Here is an 18,331-nt window from a genome sequence, read left to right on the forward strand (position 1 = left end):
TCTAATTCATCTGTGAATTCAGAGATATGATGTTGGAATCAGATGTTGGAGAAAACAAATTTTATGTGAGTGAAAAGGGGGGGACCAGATGAGAAGAGGTATGACTATGACGGGCAAGTCTGAGAACTGGAAGACTCTGGATACGACCAGGTTGTAGGGTGCATGGAGGTGGGTAAAGAGCGTGGAGTTGAGGATGGTCTTGGATGAGGTGGTCCAAGGTCTAGAAGAGGGTGCCAGGGATTTGCTCCTCTATCTTATAGGCAAAAGGGAAGCTGTGGAAAAGCTGTTAGCAGTCAGATGATTTAGGGTGGTAGGGGCGATTGGAGGTATGGGGCGGAAAGAGCCTGGAAGTCTGAAGACCAGTTTGAGCACTGTTGTACTGACCCAGGCTGGTGATGGGGGAGCTTAAAGAACAGACATCAGGTTGGAGACCAGTTATCTTCTTTGTCTTTTCAAGACTAGCACCCAGGGTGCCTGACACTTAGTCTGTGCTCAGTACATAGTTGAACTTAATTAGACAGGTTGACTATAGAAGATGAGGAAAGGGTGGGTGACAGGGGAAATGGCTTCAAAACATTTAACTTAAAATAACAAATATAGGAGGGACAGGTTTGGGGTATGGGAGTGGGAAAATGGGAAAAAATCCTTTAGTTTTTAGCAGATGTGATTTGAATTGCTGGCGAGGGCATTCCCTAGAGAGATCTAGGAGACAGCTGGAGACAGCAGGTTTGTTGCTGAGGAGAGAGCTCTGGCTCCCAACTCAGCTCTGCCCTTTGGGCATAGATGGATTTGGGACTCATACTTTTAAGTATCTGTCCTTATTCTTTTTCTATTAGGAAAGCTTCTCGTTATGATTCTGTTTTCCCTTCTGTCAGCGTCCTGTGCCTCAAACCCCATCCTGCCCCACCGCAGAATGATCGCCAGTTCACCATAGGAGCTTGTCACATTATGGCGAGTTGGGTTCTGTCTCAAGGCTTCGGAGCTTTGGCTTGAGTATAAGAGACCTGTACCTGCAAAATCGTCTGACCATGCAGACCCATTGCAAACTGTCCTGTTAAGGAAAGAAAATGCAGCCTTCTCTAGAGGACAGTAATAGTTTCACATAGACTGCAGTGGACTTAGAATGAAGACACCTGACTTATTAAATGAACCACTTCGATTGTACTTCCTCAGCTATAAAAGGGAGTGACCTGCCCTGTTACAGCAGGCAAATGACATGTGCCAGCATTCACTTCTGAAATAAAAGACCACTGTTATTAAGTTTAGTTTACACCTCATCACAGTGGTCAGCTTCGCGTTGATATTCCCAGGGTTACCTCATTGCCTGCTAGAGCAGAGGAGGTAGCAGGGGGAAATGCGTGTCAGTCCTGACTGCAAACCTCTGGTCTCTGTCTCAAGAGCCAGTTATCAAGGCGAAGGATCCATAACTTTAGAAACAGATCTATTAGGTGGCTGTGCGGAGCACACCTCTACTGTGATATATAAATTCACTAATTCCAATTAAATTCAACAGCTGCAGTTCTAGACATTTTTTTTCCCCATGAATATTTTTATATGGTGATGCTATTATCAACCAAATTCATAAATACAAAATAACAAAATCTGACTATTCATTTCAGACTCTGAGTAATAAAATTAGAAAACAAAGAAGCATACAAAGAATGTACCAGTCTCACTCACTATGGCCATAAACTCTGGGAGAATCAGTGTGAGAATTGGAATTAATTGCTGTGTTAATGTCACTGGGTTTCAGTAACCCTGTACACTGCCACACTAAGAAATGGCACAGGCAGTTGAGCCCGTTGAATTCTGGCAGCTACTGGAAACATGCATGTTCCCCCTCCCCGCCCGCCCCGTTATTTTTTGACACCCACCCCACCCCCTTCAAGGCACTCTTCCAACCATTCCGTTAGGGAGTAGTTTTAGGGGAAGTTTCTTTTGCAGGCTTCCAGCTGGCTTCATTTTCACCATTTCCATGAAGTCGCTGTCTTTGTCACATTTGTGTGATATCATCCATCATAGATGCCTTGGGATTTTCCCTTTGAGTTGTTGACTTCATAGTTTTGGTCTCTACGTACAGGCTGTCTCCTGGTTCGGACATCTACGTGACGGTCTCATCCATGGCTCTAGCAAGATCCCAGCAGTGTCGTAACTCCCCCAGCAACCTGTCTTCCTCCAGCGAGACTGGCTCTGGTGGGGGCACGTACAGGCAGAAATCCATGCCCGAAGGGTAGGTATGCGGTTTCCCCGTCATACGTGGTCCCAGTTGGCACTGCTGTGTTTCATCTGTAATTCAGACATGGGAAGTCATTTCCATTCAGCCCACCTTAATCAATTTACAAAAGAGCAAAAGAGAAAAATAGGTTGATATTTCAGAAAAATGTTTTAATGGTTGGTTCGAACCACTTCTTGGAATGTATATCATTCTCTAGTCCCTGTGGACTCAATGGCAGAGAAATCAAATTGCATCCATTTCTCCATGATATATACTGTCTAGTTTCATAGTGCAGATTTTGTCACTTCTTAATATTTCCTCCAAAGTGAACTCGGTAGTATATTGCTTTCACTGGTTGGAGTTCATTTTGCTTTTAAAGTAGGAGAAATCGTCATCATAGCCAATGCTTTAAATTAATTTTTTTTACACTTTAAAAGTCGTCTGTGATTTCAGCCTCTGGGTTTTTGTTTTTTGGTTTTTTTTTTTTTAATCTTTTTTGAAAACATTAAACATCCAAAAGTAACTATTTGCTTCTGACAAGACTTACAAAGTAAAAGGCTAAATGTACATGATTTTAGAGGCTACTAAAAGGGAAAAAAATTAATTAGAATGTCTGAAGCTGGGAAGTAATTAGCAGCAAAACATTACATGGCACACAGAAGCCATCTTTGCCCCGAGGAAAGCGAAGGAACCGGCGGTGACTTCCTGCTGGGCTGTCTCTCTTGGAGAACTTAACAAAGTACTTGAAACCATCTGAAGATCAAATGTAAGGAGTTTATAAAAACTGATGTTTCTGAGTATTCCTCAAATATATATTTACCAAATGCACATACAATTTGTTTACTTTCTTGAGATTTTACCATGTTACAGAATAATCATACTTAGTAAAAATACCTTCATAGTGGGTGTTTTTCATCCAATAGTGTTTTGTTGGTTTGTACAGCTATTAAATATCATTTCTTTGTTGTTATTGCTAAATGTTTATGTTAGCAGAAAGTGGGTAATAAAACTACTATAAAACATGTTATCATCCTCAGTATCTCCCCCAGGATTCCCTTCGTAGCATATCTAAAATGCTCATATCTTATTTTAATTACTTCAGTGATAATTAGAAAAAAAATCTTTAGTTCCTATTCATGAGTTCTTGCAAAAAGTTTTATGAGTAAAGTATTATTATTTCACACCACAAGCCCAACTAATTATTTCTTATTCTAATTAGTAGATTTTAAATGGCCTGGTTTGACTTCAAAAATAAGAATTCACTGCAACTTTGGTGTTTTAATAAGGTGGTAGTTATTTAAACTGATGTGGTATTGAGGATTTTCCCCATTGTTTGTGATGTTACCCAGTGACTATTTACCACACTGTATAAACATCCTTTTTAACATGGGATAATATTTTACAACATAATGACAATACTTTGGAGAGGAGTCTCCAACCTTCAGGGCTCAGACCGTTATGGTACCACCGGTCTGCGGCCTGTTAGGAACCAGGCCTCACAGCAAGAGGTGATTGGCGGGCAAGCGAGCGAAGCTTCATATGTATGTGCAGCCGCTCCCCAGCGCTAGCATCACCACCTCAGCTCCACCTCAGATCATCAGGCATTAGAGTCTCATAGGAGCACTGGTCCCTGGTGCCAAAAAAGTTTGGGACTGCTGCTGTGGGGAAAAAGAAACTTTCCTCTTCAAGGTTCTTTCACTGATTTAATCTACATGAGGCAGGTTAACAAGAGAAAATAACCAAATTTAATTACATATATACATTTGGGAACACCACATAAACAAGAGAGTCAGAGACCCCATATGCATAAGAGGTTCAGAGACATAAAGGGGAAATGAGGTACTTATGACATTCTGAGCTAAGGATGAGGTAAGGCACCTTCGGGCTTCAGTGGGGAGGAAGTTCATTTGCAGGATGATAAAAAGAACAGATGTTCCGTAATTACGAGTTTGTCCTGTCCTGTAGATAGACCACGAAAAGTCATCTCCAATAACCTCTTATTATGGTCAAGGCCCCTAATTTAAGTTCTTTTAGTTAGTCAAGGAGGGGACAGAAGTTTCTCTTGAGCCCAAAGAGTCTTGGTTGCCTTTAGCTCAAGATTAATCCACATACCACAGAGGCACACCTCAGGGTGACTCATTCTGAACCCCTACAATACAGTGTTTACCTCTAGATCCCAAGCAGTGTTTGTCTGTATGATGCAAGAGATACTGACTGGTTCACTGTCTGATCACCTGTGTTGCTTATGGGCCAGGTTTGATCTTAAAGTTACCCTTACCAAGAGGAAAAAGTTACCTCTTCTCCACAGCTTAGCCCAGTAAAAGCAGGTAGATATGTACAAGTTGACAGTAAAGCAGAAATGTGCATAGTCTGCTGGAAACTCATTAATGTTAAATTTTACAAAACTTACACAGTCATTGCCCATAGATGTAATCTGCTCCTTTGCAGTCCCCTTTCCGCCCCAGCGGGCTCAGTGTCTGCATGGGTTTGAGTGCCCGCCCACTCCCTGGTGAGAAGACACTGAGACCGTCCAGATCAGTTGAGAGGTGAAATTTAATAGAGTGGTTAACCATGCCTGCTCCACCTGAGTGAGCGACAAAAAGGCACCTGCACAAGTTCAGATGGGAATGAAAAGTAATTATAAAGAAACACTGTTGAAAAGATACAGGCTCTGATCTGCCGTCCTTGGAGATTTACTTTGGGGCCACACACTTTGAGGAATGTTGACGAGGCAGGGCACATCCCGAGTGCGGGACAGCCTGGGTAAATGAGGAGAGTTTAGAGACCACGGTGTGAGAGACGTAACCCAGGATGTACAACCTGAAGATGAGAATGGTGGGGGAGGGGAGGCCACCATAGCTTTCCTCTGGCACTCTTAGATGAGGGATTAAACTTGTCTGTGAGGGCAACTGAGACCAGTAAATGGCAGTGATAGCGAAGAAGTTCCTAGTCCATTATGAGGGAGATATTTCAAAGCCATCAGTCCGCTGAGAGAGCAGTGGACTGGCCCCTGAGGTAGAGTTCTCAGTCACCAGATGTGTTTTCATCTGTCAGCCAAATGGTTACTTAAAAACCCCTTCAGTCTGAACTGTGACTCTTAAACTGTTAAGTGTTCCTCCAGACAAAGGCGCAATTAAGCTCTTCAAAAAGAGGCACAATGTAAAGTTAGAACAGGTTTTGTCTGAGCTCCTCAGGGACAGGATCTTGGGGGCCCTGGTGTCCTGGCACGCAGTAAATGAGGGCTGCATGTGAGGGACTTTTCAAGGCAGAATTTAAAGACAGCCTCGTTTTATTATTTATTTTAAACCAGAGCGCCAGAAAATTGTTCAGCTTTAGATTCAGAGGTTTCAAAAGTTGTCTTTAGTTTCCACTGCTACCAAAAAGTAAAATCAAAATTAGAATCCAGTCCTAACTTTTTATCACTGTGGTGTTTTGAAAGAGTTTTAATTTAGTGCAAATTTAGAATAGGATCGTAGGGCCAGTTCGAGGATATTCATTGTTCTAAACCGAACAAGGACCCTACTTAGGGAGAAAATGGCAAAGGTCAATTGTAAACAATTGTCCTTTGTGCAAAAGCAACTAGGGAGGTGTTGCAGTGTGATTTTACTGAAATATAGACTTCCCTGCTTTGAAACTACTTTCCTATAGAGTTTTCTACCTAGATTCATGTAATGGAAGTGCCATTTTACAAACTCGGTGACTTGGGGTGGAGGAACTGGAACTTGAACCCTTGTCTTCCTCTCCCTAATCTGCTCTTTCCAATATACCACATGGCAGTTCCCCCCACATATTTATCAGTTCGTAGCAAATAAGGAATCTTTCATATGCATCCATCAATTTATGCATCCACCTGTTTAGTGTTTTGTTGTATAGATTACTCATAAATTCATTAGTAACCATATACATATTTGTAAATTTCTACATGAATGTTTGAATTTTATACTCTGGCCCTTTTTTTTCTGGACTCAGTCAGGATTTATTCTGCTGGTACTGTTAATGAAGGCACATGCTTTAATTAAACATATATTATTATTCTACACAGGGAAAAATAAAGCTGGTGCATTAAATAGCTAAATATTCTTTCCAGCAATAAACATTTGCCTTAATCTTTGCCAGTTTACCTACTTCTTAATCGCCCTTCCCGAAAGCAATTTCAAATTTATACATGTTGAAAGTGGTCCCTATGTAATGTACGTGATAGCAATCTGTGTCTTTCAGACCTTTGAGCAAGTGCTCAGAAAATACTTGTTCCAAGAATGAATAACTTAGTGGTTTAGCAGATGATCAAGAGAAACCCCTTGTATGTACCAATCAGAAGATACATATGGAACATTAAGACGGTGAAATGTTTCCTTTGCCTGTGAGAGACGGTCTGAGCTTGGATACACACGAGCTAGAAGGTTCTAGTTTCTTACTCTATATATGTCTTAGGTTGGCTCGGTCCTAATGGTTCCTGGCCTTGTTTCCTGTTTACATACTTAGCCTACATACCTTTCTGATCAGAGTATTTTGACCGTAACACACACAGTTCCAACACCCGGTCCACATTCACAAGGATGAGTACACAGGTACAGACACGTAAGCTAAACTAGTAGTGCCTGTCATCAGAGTTTAGTTCACTACACCCAGGACTGGCTTCCCCTTCTGGGCGAGGTTTCTGATGGCGTCTTTGCCCTTGTTTGGGGAAATCACCACAGGTTCGGAGTGAGCCGCAGATCCCCAGCCTCCATGGACAGGCAGAACACCCAGTCAGATATTGTTGGCAGCGGAAAATCCACACCCAGCTGGCAAAGAAGTGAGGATAGCATTGCCGACCAGATGGGTAAGTAACTAAATTTCTGCAAGAAGCAAGTTGTTTTTACACCAAGGTGACTTTGTCCACCTCTTGATGATGTTATCAAAGCATTCTGTTATATAATACAGCTTGGTTAATAAATGTGAATGAGAATTAAGTCTCAGTTAAATTTTATGTCAGCGAAAGTGATAGCTAAGACCCAAGAGAAAAGTCAAGGAATCCTAAGTTTAAAATTAGGATGTAAGAATTATTTTCAGGACCGAGATTAAGATGTCGGATTACAAAGTATGTGTCCTAAGTATCTCCCTCCCATCTTGTTTGTCTGTTTATTTTTGCCTCTTCTAAGTGCCCTTTGAAATTTGTTGGTATTTATTGTCTAGTTAAAAAAAAAAAAAAAAGACGTACAAAGTGTGAAAGAGATACAATTATTGCTTAGTCACACATGTAGCTTGGTTCGGATCTCTTTCCCTCCTTATATGCTTTTCTCCCCCCTACTCTGCTATTAAGCTGTCAGCTAAGGACATGCCTTAACAAGAGAAAACAGCTGGATGGGCAAGATTCGCATCAGAGAGCCTTCATTTGGATTTCTGGCACATAGCACTTTCTTTCTATGTATGCAGTTTTCTACAGCGACATTATGAGTTGATACCTTAACGTTTTGCCATGAGACAAGATTAAGTTTCAATACAGTATCATCAGGGATTTAGTATCAACACAGTTGATACATCAGGGTCTCAAATCTAGACTGTTAGGCGTTTTTTCCTTTATCTTATCTTTGGTAGCATTACACATCCTTGTGGGATAAAAAGAAGTAAATTTCCCGTCTGAAAAAGATAAACTTTTTAAGACAAAGGCCCATCTTTTTATCTTCTCCGCAAATGCGTTTGGCTTCTCTTTTAATGACTCTGCCATGTGAATGCACTAACGGTGAACATAGAAGAGAATAGAGATGTATTAAGCTAAGACAGCAGTTGAGAAAGAGAAATGTAATTCCTAGGTTCTGAAGATAGGCTTTGTTCCAGTAACTTCAGTGAGATGTGCCTTGTTATTGAAGCCATCTGTCATTCCCCACTCTCATCCCACCCACCCTAACACAGAAAACCTGAGTATATTCTGATCCGCTGTTCTGCTCTTGACAGAATGTTTTTAATCCCATATGTTTTGATACTGTTGAGATGGTAACCACACATGTGCAAAGGATCCCTTCTTCAGCATAACTTCAGCAGCTTTTTTTGGCTTCTAGCGCAGGCTTTGAACAAAGCTGCCAGCAAGCCCTTTGTGCAGAGTTCAGTATCACACTTCCTACTCATGTGATGTCATATGGGGAATGAAAAGGTATTTGGGACTAGAAAGGGTAATTACAAGGTGCCTCCTAGACTCATATTTATTCTTTCACACAAACCTCTCTCTAGTCTTTTTTCTTGTATCCCCTTTAGTTTAGTGGCATCCCACTTTTAATAGATAAGACTCTGAAATTAAGATTAATAAATCCTTTCAACTCATTTGTTCATCCTTTTAGTAAGATATACCTTTTTTTTATATATAAGATACCCCTAGAGCCTGCCAGAGAAGCCTTTTTTTTTTTACCAACCAGTGGCCTTTATCTAAAATTCTTCGAATAGTAAAATAAATTTTTATTAATTTTTTTATATTCCAGCATCCCAGAAGACTAACTCAGCCTTTTCTAACTGGCACATCAGAAAGAATCTGGCACTTAGTTGGTGTAAACCATGCTAGGGAGAAATCGAGAAGAAAAATTATATGTTCTCATAACTCAGTGCACTGTATTTAGTGTGTAAAAGTCTGATTTTTGTACACCCCCAATTTGTAAGAGCAAAATCTCTAATGACTCATTGAAAATGTTGTGGAGATTCTTATTTGTTACCAGGACCTGTGTTTGTACATCAGTGTGTTAGCAGCTGGGTCCCCAGTGGAGGTGAGGAGTTTAGCTTGCTTAGTTGGCTCACACATCTCGGTGGATGTTCCTTTTTTTCTGCCTCTCTGCTTTTGGAAATGGTTGAGAGTATGTCGCCCCATCCTTTACGTGTTAGGAATAGTGTTGCAGAAGTCCAGAATTGTTGCTGTTAGTTCTAGGAGTGTTAAGGAAGCAAAATCGCTCACCTTTCACCCTTGGAACCCTGTCATGAACACCAGCTTGGAGTCCGAAAGGAAGCAATTGCTTAAGTAAACTAGTTGCTGTGTGTCTTTTCTGTTGTGCTTAGCTTACAGTTATAGAGGACCTCAGGATTTCAATTCTTTTTTCCTCGAGCAGCATGAATATACAGGTAAAATATTTCCAAAGTGTCATGGTAAGTAACATATGATTGCATCCATGCCTGTCTAGGTAATATAGACCAAGCTAGGTTAGCCACACTTTGTAATGAATGAATTTCATAAGTTCAATCCATATCTTCTAGACTTTCCCCCCAAACCAAAAGTTAATTCCTAACTTTGTCACCTTGTTCATGGCCTTTGGTTTGGTGGTTCTTGGCTATGCTAATGTGTATGACATGACACATGGTCACCAGCTGCAAGCTTTACCCATCAGCCACTTAGCTTCTGACATGCTGTCTCTTTTGCAAACTCTCAACGAGCTTACTGCTGATATTCAGAGTTTGCTGATCAGTGAACTAAGAAATGCAGTGGCAAGCTGTCTTCATTTGTCAACATGTGCTGTGATCGGTTTAGTGCCCGCACCATAATGTCCTGTGCTGTATTCCAGAGCCAACGTGCCATCTCCCAGCAGTATCGAAGGTGCTGCCAGCCTTCCGAGAGAGCCCCAGTGGGAGGTTAATGCGGCAGGATCCAGTGGTTCACTTGTCTCCGAACAAGCAAGGGCATGTAAGTTAACCATAAAATAATAAAAATGATAGATTCTTAGCAATGTGCCTTCCTTACAATGTACAGATCTTCTCTGTTCTCTCTTCCACGTGGTGCAAGTCATCCTGGCAGGAGGCAGGCATTTGCCGGCATGGCCCTGGAATTTCTGCTGTCCAGGGCCCTAAGGTTGCTTTGAAATAAATTGAAATTCCTCCTTGGTACGCACCTGCTACCTCCACTGATCTGGAGGGAAGGCAGTGTGATCCAATCACAAACAGTCCTAAAACATTAGGAACAGAAATGTGTTAGAAATGGATTTTATTTGCTTACACAGTTGCAAGCATGAGATATGGTTGGAGCATCAGTCAAGTGGACGCACAGCTTCCTGACAACTCCCCCTGCTGCTTCTCTTATCTCCATAGCTACACACATTTTTGCCCTTTCACCGTAGGCACACAATTCCTTATCACCTACAGGCAGAATCAGGAATGGAGGTTATCGTTTCTTCCGCCTTTAAATGCAGCTGATTTCTTTGGTCTTGTCTATTCACTGGAATGTGTATGTACATTTTCATCATTCTATAGGATAAGGAATTACTGGATGAGGAAACACTGTATTTTATATTCATTAATTTATAAGATGCTCAGAGAACTTTCAGTGAGAGGTCTCCTGTAGTTTTGCTCTAGTGAAATGAATATAGAAGCTAAAAAGGGCGAGAGAGAATATGTGCCCATGCATGCGGGAGGCGGCCCCGCGCGCGCGCGCGCGCACACACACACACACACACACACACACAGGCTGCGTGGAGAGAGGTTTACATGGCAAATGTGAGGTCGTCACTCTTCTGCCTGGAAGGGATAGATCACCCTAGTCGATCTTGTCGTTTCCCTTCCTTCATTAACAATTTTTGTATGGATTACATGGTAAAATAACATTTCGAATAGATTGGATTAGAGAAAACATACTCTTAAAATTATTTTCACCTGTCTCTTTCGACTTTTTAAAACTTGGCCACTGGAAAATTAAAAAATTACAAAAGCGGTTCCCGTAATATTTCTGTAGAAATCTTTTGTGTACTTCACTCTCTCGGCACTTCTCAGTTCGGATTAGCCACATTTGAAGTGCTCAGTAGCCACATGTGTCTGGAGGCCACCAAGTTCTATGGCACAGGCTAAGGAAGTTCTGCCCTACAAACAGTAAAAATAAGCAAAGGCCTAATGATGTGAAAGTTGCTGAGAAAAACTAGAGGTAGCACCAGTAAAGTAACTGGAATTGGTTCTTGTTTAAAGAGAAGCGATCTGTATGCTTCACTTTGAGGTGAAACTTAAGTATCCTCCTCTTGCCCCCCCCCACACACACACACACTCACACTCACAGAGTTCCTCTTCTTTTCTCTTAAACTCCACCAAGTATCTGAACTTTCTGCCTTCGTCTAATTTAAAATATTATTCAGATGTCTTTTGAAATCTTATTTCTTTGGCAAATCGTAAAATGTTCTAAGGAAGCCACTGTGTAGAAAAGGTTCTGTTCACAGTTTATTGAGATATGATTCACATACCATAATAGTCATTTCATTTAAAGTATACAATTTTTTGGTTTTACTGTATTCACAGAATTGTGCAACCAGCACCAGGATCTAACTCTAGAACATTTTTATCACCCCTCAAAAATAACCCTCTATCCTCAGGCAGTCACCCTGCCTCTCCCTGCCTCTCCAAGCTCTGCACAACTACTAATCTGCTTTCTGTTTCTATCTATGTGTACATTTGGGACATTTCATATGAATGGGATCATATAACATGGGGCCTTTTGTGTCTGGCTTCTTTCACTTAGCATAATTTTTTGAAGGTTCATCCATGTCATAGATGTATTAGTACTTCATTTTTTTATGACTGAATAATATTCCATTGCATAAATGTACCTCATTTCTTTATTCATTTATCTGTTGATGGACATTTGCATTGTTTCTGTTTTGGAGCCATTTTGAATAATGCTGCTATTAACATTAATGTGAACATACATTTTCGTTTCTCTTGAGTCGATACTGCAAATGGAATTATAACTGTTTTCGCACAGCAACCTGTCCCCTGTCCCCTGTCCCCTTTTAGATTCCCACCAACAATACTAACTATCATTATTATCTGCCCTTTTGATTACAGCCATCTTAGCGTGCGTGTGAAATGCGCTCATTGTGGTTTTGATTTGCATTTCCCTTGTGACTGAAGATACTGAGTGTCTTTTCATGGGCTTGTTGACCATTTGTATATCTTCTTTGGAGAAACGGCTATTTAAAATCCTTTGCCTATTTTTCAATTTCGATAAAGTCTAATTTATCTACTTTTTTCTTTTTGTGTGTGTGCTTTTGGTGTCCTAAGAAACCATTGCATAATCCATAATCATGAAGATGTGTACTTATGTTTTCTCTAAGAGTGTTTAATAAGTTTAGCTCTCACATCTAGGTCTTTGATCTTTTTGAGTTCATTTTTCTACATGGTAAGGATCCAACTTCATTCTTTTTTTCCATGTGGATATCCAGTTGTCCCAATACTAATTGTTGAAAAGACTATTTTACCCCCATTGAATTGACTTGGCACCTCTGCATAAATTATTTCTCTAAGCACTCTTTAGAAAGCTGTCTCCTAAATAGTTGCTAATTGGGGACAAAAACGGAGATCTCTTTAGTAATAAGCCTTATCTTCTGCTTTCTACTTACTCTGAGCAAAATAGGGCTTTTCTAATTATAAGCCCTTTGGAAGTCTTTTTCTTTTTATTTGTTGATTAAGGTATTAGAGCCTAATGACAGGTTAGATATTTTTTCTGATTAAAATTGTCATAATAGTATTGATACTTGAGCTTAAGTCAAATAATGAAAAATGGGTTCTAAAAAAAAGTTTCCAGTGCTCTCTGCCATGGACACTTCTGAGTGGGTTTTCCCAGGCACCTCCCGTCCTTCTTTGGTTTGTCATCGTCAGAATTTTTGTGCCATGAGAACGAACCCCATGACTAGACCCCAGCCCGAGGGTCATTCCGCCATGTGTTTTTCCTGATGTTCGAGGAGCAGAACCTGTACTGAGTACAACCTGCTTCCCTTGCAGTCTGATAGCCACTACTCAAGCCACTCCAGCAGCAATACCCTCTCCAGCAACGCATCGAGTGCCCACAGTGACGAGAAGTGGTACGATGGGGACCGCACAGAATCCGAACTCAACAGCTACAACTATCTGCAGGGCACCTCTGCCGACAGCGGCATTGACACCACCTCCTATGGCCCCAGCCACGGCAGCACGGCCTCCCTGGGGGCTGCCACGTCGTCTCCTCGCTCAGGGCCAGGCAAGGAGAAAGTGGCACCCCTGTGGCATAGTTCCAGTGAAGTGATCTCCATGGTTGATCGGACTTTAGACACAGAGAGCCACGGCATGGACCGGAAAACAGAATCTTCCCTGAGCTTGGATATCCACAGCAAGAGCCAGGCCGGGTCCAGCCCTCTGACACGGGAGAACAGCACTTTCAGTATAAACGATGCTGCTTCCCACACAAGGTAACCACCCTTTCTTCCGCTTCTCCCCCTCCAGCCCAGTCCTAAATTGAGTTTCCAGCCTCATCCCACTGTATTTTGTTCAACGGTGTATAAAGAAAGGGGGTTTTCACGTAGTGTCAGTTATTTTTACATATTTAATGCTTTTTATTTGCCACCAAAATACTTTTTTCCTCTAATCCTAATACATTATTTTAAATGTGATAAAAATTTACAAAGATTTTAGACTTCATAAAGTTATATTTAATTTTATAAATATTTCCTAACTGCATTCCAGAATTAGAAGAATTTTGTAAATTTGGCTTTCAGCTAGTGATAGAGAAAGAATGGAACAGTCTTTTGAAGACATAAGAAGACTCGACCGTATTTTTAGAAGGAAGGGGTCTTTTCTCAGACTAACGTGGCATTACTTACAATGCTGAACGCATCTTTTACACTTTCTCTGTATCAGAGAACATCACCCAGTGTTTGCATGGTGATTTTTTTTTTTCAATAATTGGCTCCTGACAGTGATGTGTGGAGGGTGGGGGGTGTCCAACAGAAAAGGGTAGCTAAAATTAGACATCTCATCTACCTTTCAAAATAGAAAAGCACACATTTTCCTGTATCCTTGGAAAGGCAAAATAAATACCATTTTTTTATTTCTTTTTTTGGATTAGAACCTAAAACCCGAAGTATGACAGGATTCTTCCTTTCAAAGAAAACACTCCATCACTGTCTTCTGGGGCCTGTTGTTCTCTGTGGTAGTTTCTCCTTTTACTTTTTGTTGTCAGTCATTGATCAGCTTGTATGATGGCATCTAACCTTGCTGTCCTCTGAGCCTATTTTATTATTATGCCCCAAAGAAAAATAGCAGAGAAGCTGAATTTAGTTTTACTTTTCTAATGGGAATCCAGGCACAAAACCTGTCAGTAAACCCCAGATAACCTTCGTGATAGAGGACATCCTCCATTTAATTTGGATTCGTTTAACTTGACCAGTTAAATATTCAGTTCTCTCATTGCCTCTGTATTGTTACTGATGAGATTCTTGAGCTCCTCATCTTTTAAAAAAACAGGTTGGCCCTATGATATATGAAGCATTTTATGCCTTGGTTTACCACTCCCACATTGCAGTAAAAAAAATTATTGCTATAGGTCTGGAAACTACACGCCCCCAAGCAAAAAAAGGAAATCGACAAAGTGGCCTCAGTATTTTTGAGTACTGCACATCCAGGGACCTTTCTACAATTCAGGAAATAGAATGTTTGTGATCAGGTGGGCTAAAGTTGTGGTTGGAAAAGTAGAACAGAAAACTGGGCCTCAAATATCATATAATATAATACGGATATAGAATCACATGACACAGAATCATGACACTTGCTGTTTTAGGCACACCCCACCGTTTTATTAACTATAGCCCATGCATTGACTTAGAACATTTTTGAGTTCAGAGTAGTTTCTCTGTGGTTTCTCAGTTTAGATTGTGTCTTATTTCTTTGGTTTTCCATTCTTTGTTTTGAAAGGAGGATGCCTTTTTTAAGAATGATGTTTTATCTAGGGATATTTCTCTGTCCTAATTTGATGGGAGAAGAAAGTCAGTTATAGTTATAGAGGTCTTGTCTAGAATGGCATCGCCATGGAGTAAGGTCGAAAAGAGCTGGTCCTCTGAAGCCATAGCACGAAACATTGGCCATGCCATCTAACATATCTGACAAATCCCAGGGGATCTACAAAGTCCCCTTTGAAAAGTAGGCACCTGGGATTGCGCTATCAGAATGTGCTGATGAGCTGCCTGAAGGCCTCAAAGGATCATCCAGATTTTCTGCTTCAAACTGACCACGCAGAAATTATTTAAATCATCATGTAGAAATAACTCTTCTGTTGAAAGTCAAACTTATTAGAGAAAAGAAGAATGTGGCCTTTCAGGGAGAGTGGCAGGGCTTCCCACCCACTGGTAAATTGAGTCACATTTGTTTCTTGACTCTGGTAAATGAAGATGCTTTGTGACTTCAGCTTTTTGATCTTGGCAGAGTGAGCTGGATAATCAGAGCTTTAGCAACCTTCCTATTCTAGAGGAAAGGGAGACTTAGCCACCTAGTGCGCATTACTAGAAACTAAAATCACTGCAAATTAGAGTGTTTGTGTCCTCAGAAGACAGGAACAGCAATTAATGTGGAGATCTCTTGACAGTGCATACAAGAGCTTGTACCTGGGACTTGGTGACAAAATCTAAATTACAGTGATTAAGTTCCACTGTGTATTTCTGCCTGGGCTGTGTTCCTACACCCTCTGTCCTCTGGGCTCCCTGTTGATGATTGTGCAGGTTTTTTTTCTTTTTCTTTTTTTTTTTTGTGGCACCCCTTGAGAACTGCATTAATGTAGGTTGGTAATTACATAGAGTTGTTATATTCAAATGTCATTTAAAGAAGCCGTATACACTGATAACTTTCTATAATTAAAAAGTCTATTAATTGCTCTAAAGTGTTGCTCCCTAGAATGAATGAGAGAGAGAGTGTGTGTGTGCATGTGTGCGCGCGTGCGTGCGTGCATGTGTGTGTGCATGTGCATGCGTGTGTGTGTGTGTTCTTTGATGCTTAGAAAGTTAGAGATTTTCTTTTATTTTTTTTGTAATGGCTGTTTTACTTTCCAGTCTTAAAATGAATCGCTCAAAAAAAAAAAATGATCATGGTGAGCATAGGAGAGGTGAAGATAGTTCAGATTTTAATATACTCTAACAAGCTGGGTTCATTTTTCTTCTTAAGAGTTCTGGCCTTGGCAGTAGACAGTACCAGTTTGTGTGGTGCTCTACTCTTGGTACCCAGTGATGTGGCCAATGTCAGAGCTAGATTTAAGAGAACACATTACAAAGCTAAGAACCCTGCCTCATACTTGTACATAGACATCTCTTCTGCAACATCGTGACCTGGCCTGTACAGCCTCATTAGCCAGCCCTTCTGCTGCCTTCGTTCTGTGGGGAATAGGCCCCTGCGAACCCGGTACCCACTTCCGTGATCACGTATACATCTTTACTGCCATCCAGTTCAAGAGGATGTCTCCCCTGGTATGTCTCTCAGCACCTTTGCATAGTGCGTGCCACCTGAGCATAGGAGAGAGTTAGTTGCTCAATATATTTTGATGAACAAATAGGAATAACTTCTTCCTTAGTGTTTCCACTTTTTGCGTGACGATTCAGAGTCTCTAACAAACCTTTTCAAAAATAGCATAAATCTTCAACTCTAATCCTCTAGAAAACAAACTACTATTACATATCAAAGGTTTTTGTATCGAAGTATCAATGTTTACACAGAGCCATAGTGCTTTTATGTATAGGTGTATGTATGAGAATATATACATGAAGTCCTTTTACAGCATGAATTTTTTAATGATGTTATTGCTATATGAGACTTTTTTAATCTGCAAAATATAATGAAGAGAGACGTCATAAAGCTTATATGCAGATAGCAATCAAATCTGGGTATAAGTTGGTTAGTGTCTGATATTCACTACAGGGGTAAAGATCAGGAGAAATGCCTGCCCACAGTTGTCAGTACAGTTCAATGTCATGAATGTGTTTTTTCTGATTGACCTAATAAGTTAACTATTCATGCCAGAAAAGCTGTACGCCTCTTGAGAGGAGAGGTAAAGAAGGGCTTCTTATATTTCGTTTACATGAACATGAAGGCATGCCTTGGGCTGCTGTAGCACACTGAAGTATCTGTGCCTCTGTGTGTGTTAGAGCTGGGGTGGTTAAATTTTATTCTCTGCCCTCTTTGTCATTCTATGTTTGTGAAAATTATGCCTTTGTCTTCATTCTTTGTTTAGAAATTATTCCATTGTCTTTAGCATTTCTCTTAAGTTGTTTCTTCCTGAAATTTTTTTAATTGCTAGCAATTAATTGCCTCTCATTTATATATTTGTTTTAAGGTGAGAATATTATTTTTCTAAGGGCTTTGGGCTAATTCAGAATTTGAAAGCGCGTATCTCTAAAATGACAAGCCCAGGTCCTCTCAACATGTGGCAGACTCGACCTGCCGTACATTTCTGGATCGTTCGCATTGGTGACTTTTGCTCTGTGGTCCTGCACACAGCGAACATTCAGGATTCTGTTTTGCTTTTATACAGCAGAACTCCATCTGATTGTCCAGCTTATGGGAGTGGGTGATTATTTTATTCAGAACTTTAGTGATGTCCAGCCAACCTCCAAGCCTGACAAACAGAACCACCGTGGTTGAAATTTCAAGTGAACATTGAGCAAATGCGACCTCTGTCAGGCCACAGATGTCAAATACTGCTTGATACAGAGCTCACCAACATTTATTATCACTTTGTTCTTTGAAGCAACTAATCCACTTATTCAGTTGATATGGGAAGCCCAGATTCTCCAAATGCCATTAAATTGTAAGAGCAAAGGGATTCTGAAAGGACAGAGTCCATTCCTTGTCATATTTAAACCATCCTACCAAGACGAGAATTTATCCAATTGTTTAAAAGAGGAGGCAGGGTGAGAGAAATAATCTCAGAGAGATGCCACAACTTAAGACCTCTCCCTGTTCATAACTTTGTCCCATATCTACCTATTTCAAATTCCTCTAGCTGAAGCTTAAATATATAATTAAGAGAAAATAAATGTGGGTTTTTTTAGCTGAATCTTCTCTAAACATGAATAAGATTTTTGAAGTCTAAAATTATAAAATTTATAGATATCAACAAGAGGCCACTTAAAAACAATTTTTAAAAAAAGAAACTGTAATAGTCCTCCACTTCCAAGCAAATCGAGAGAGAAAAATAGGGAAAATAGATTTGGATCCTGAGATTCAGGTCCAAGTCTCAGTTCTACTATTGACCAGCCGTGTGGCCTTTGAGCAGTCTTGCCATTCCTCCAAACTCGTCCCTAATCTATAATTTAATAATACCTGGCCCATTTATTAAATGTTTTTTTGTGTGTGTTTGTTGAGAATAAAAATGGCTATCAAGTGTATTGCAAA

At 40.5% G+C, this 18,331-nt stretch overlaps 1 protein-coding gene across 19 annotated transcripts in view; it reads left to right on the forward strand.

Annotated features, from left to right (window-relative positions):
* SIPA1L1 (signal induced proliferation associated 1 like 1) overlaps positions 1-18,331 on the forward strand; it is a 317,068-nt gene that overhangs the window by 268,355 nt on the left and 30,382 nt on the right. For 18 of the 19 annotated variants that reach the window (XM_016118662.2, XM_016118665.2, XM_016118659.2 and 15 more), the window contains 4 exons: positions 2,081-2,230; positions 6,913-7,037; positions 9,733-9,851; positions 12,926-13,368. In XM_016118662.2, coding sequence (XP_015974148.1) covers positions 2,081-2,230; positions 6,913-7,037; positions 9,733-9,851; positions 12,926-13,368 — 837 coding nt within the window. The remainder of the gene's footprint in view (positions 1-2,080; positions 2,231-6,912; positions 7,038-9,732; positions 9,852-12,925; positions 13,369-18,331) is intronic. The other variant, XM_036238987.1, reaches the window with a different exon arrangement.

This window comes from Rousettus aegyptiacus, unplaced genomic scaffold, assembly GCF_014176215.1.
Source record: "Rousettus aegyptiacus isolate mRouAeg1 unplaced genomic scaffold, mRouAeg1.p scaffold_m13_p_3, whole genome shotgun sequence".
NCBI classification, from domain to species: domain Eukaryota; kingdom Metazoa; phylum Chordata; class Mammalia; order Chiroptera; family Pteropodidae; genus Rousettus; species Rousettus aegyptiacus.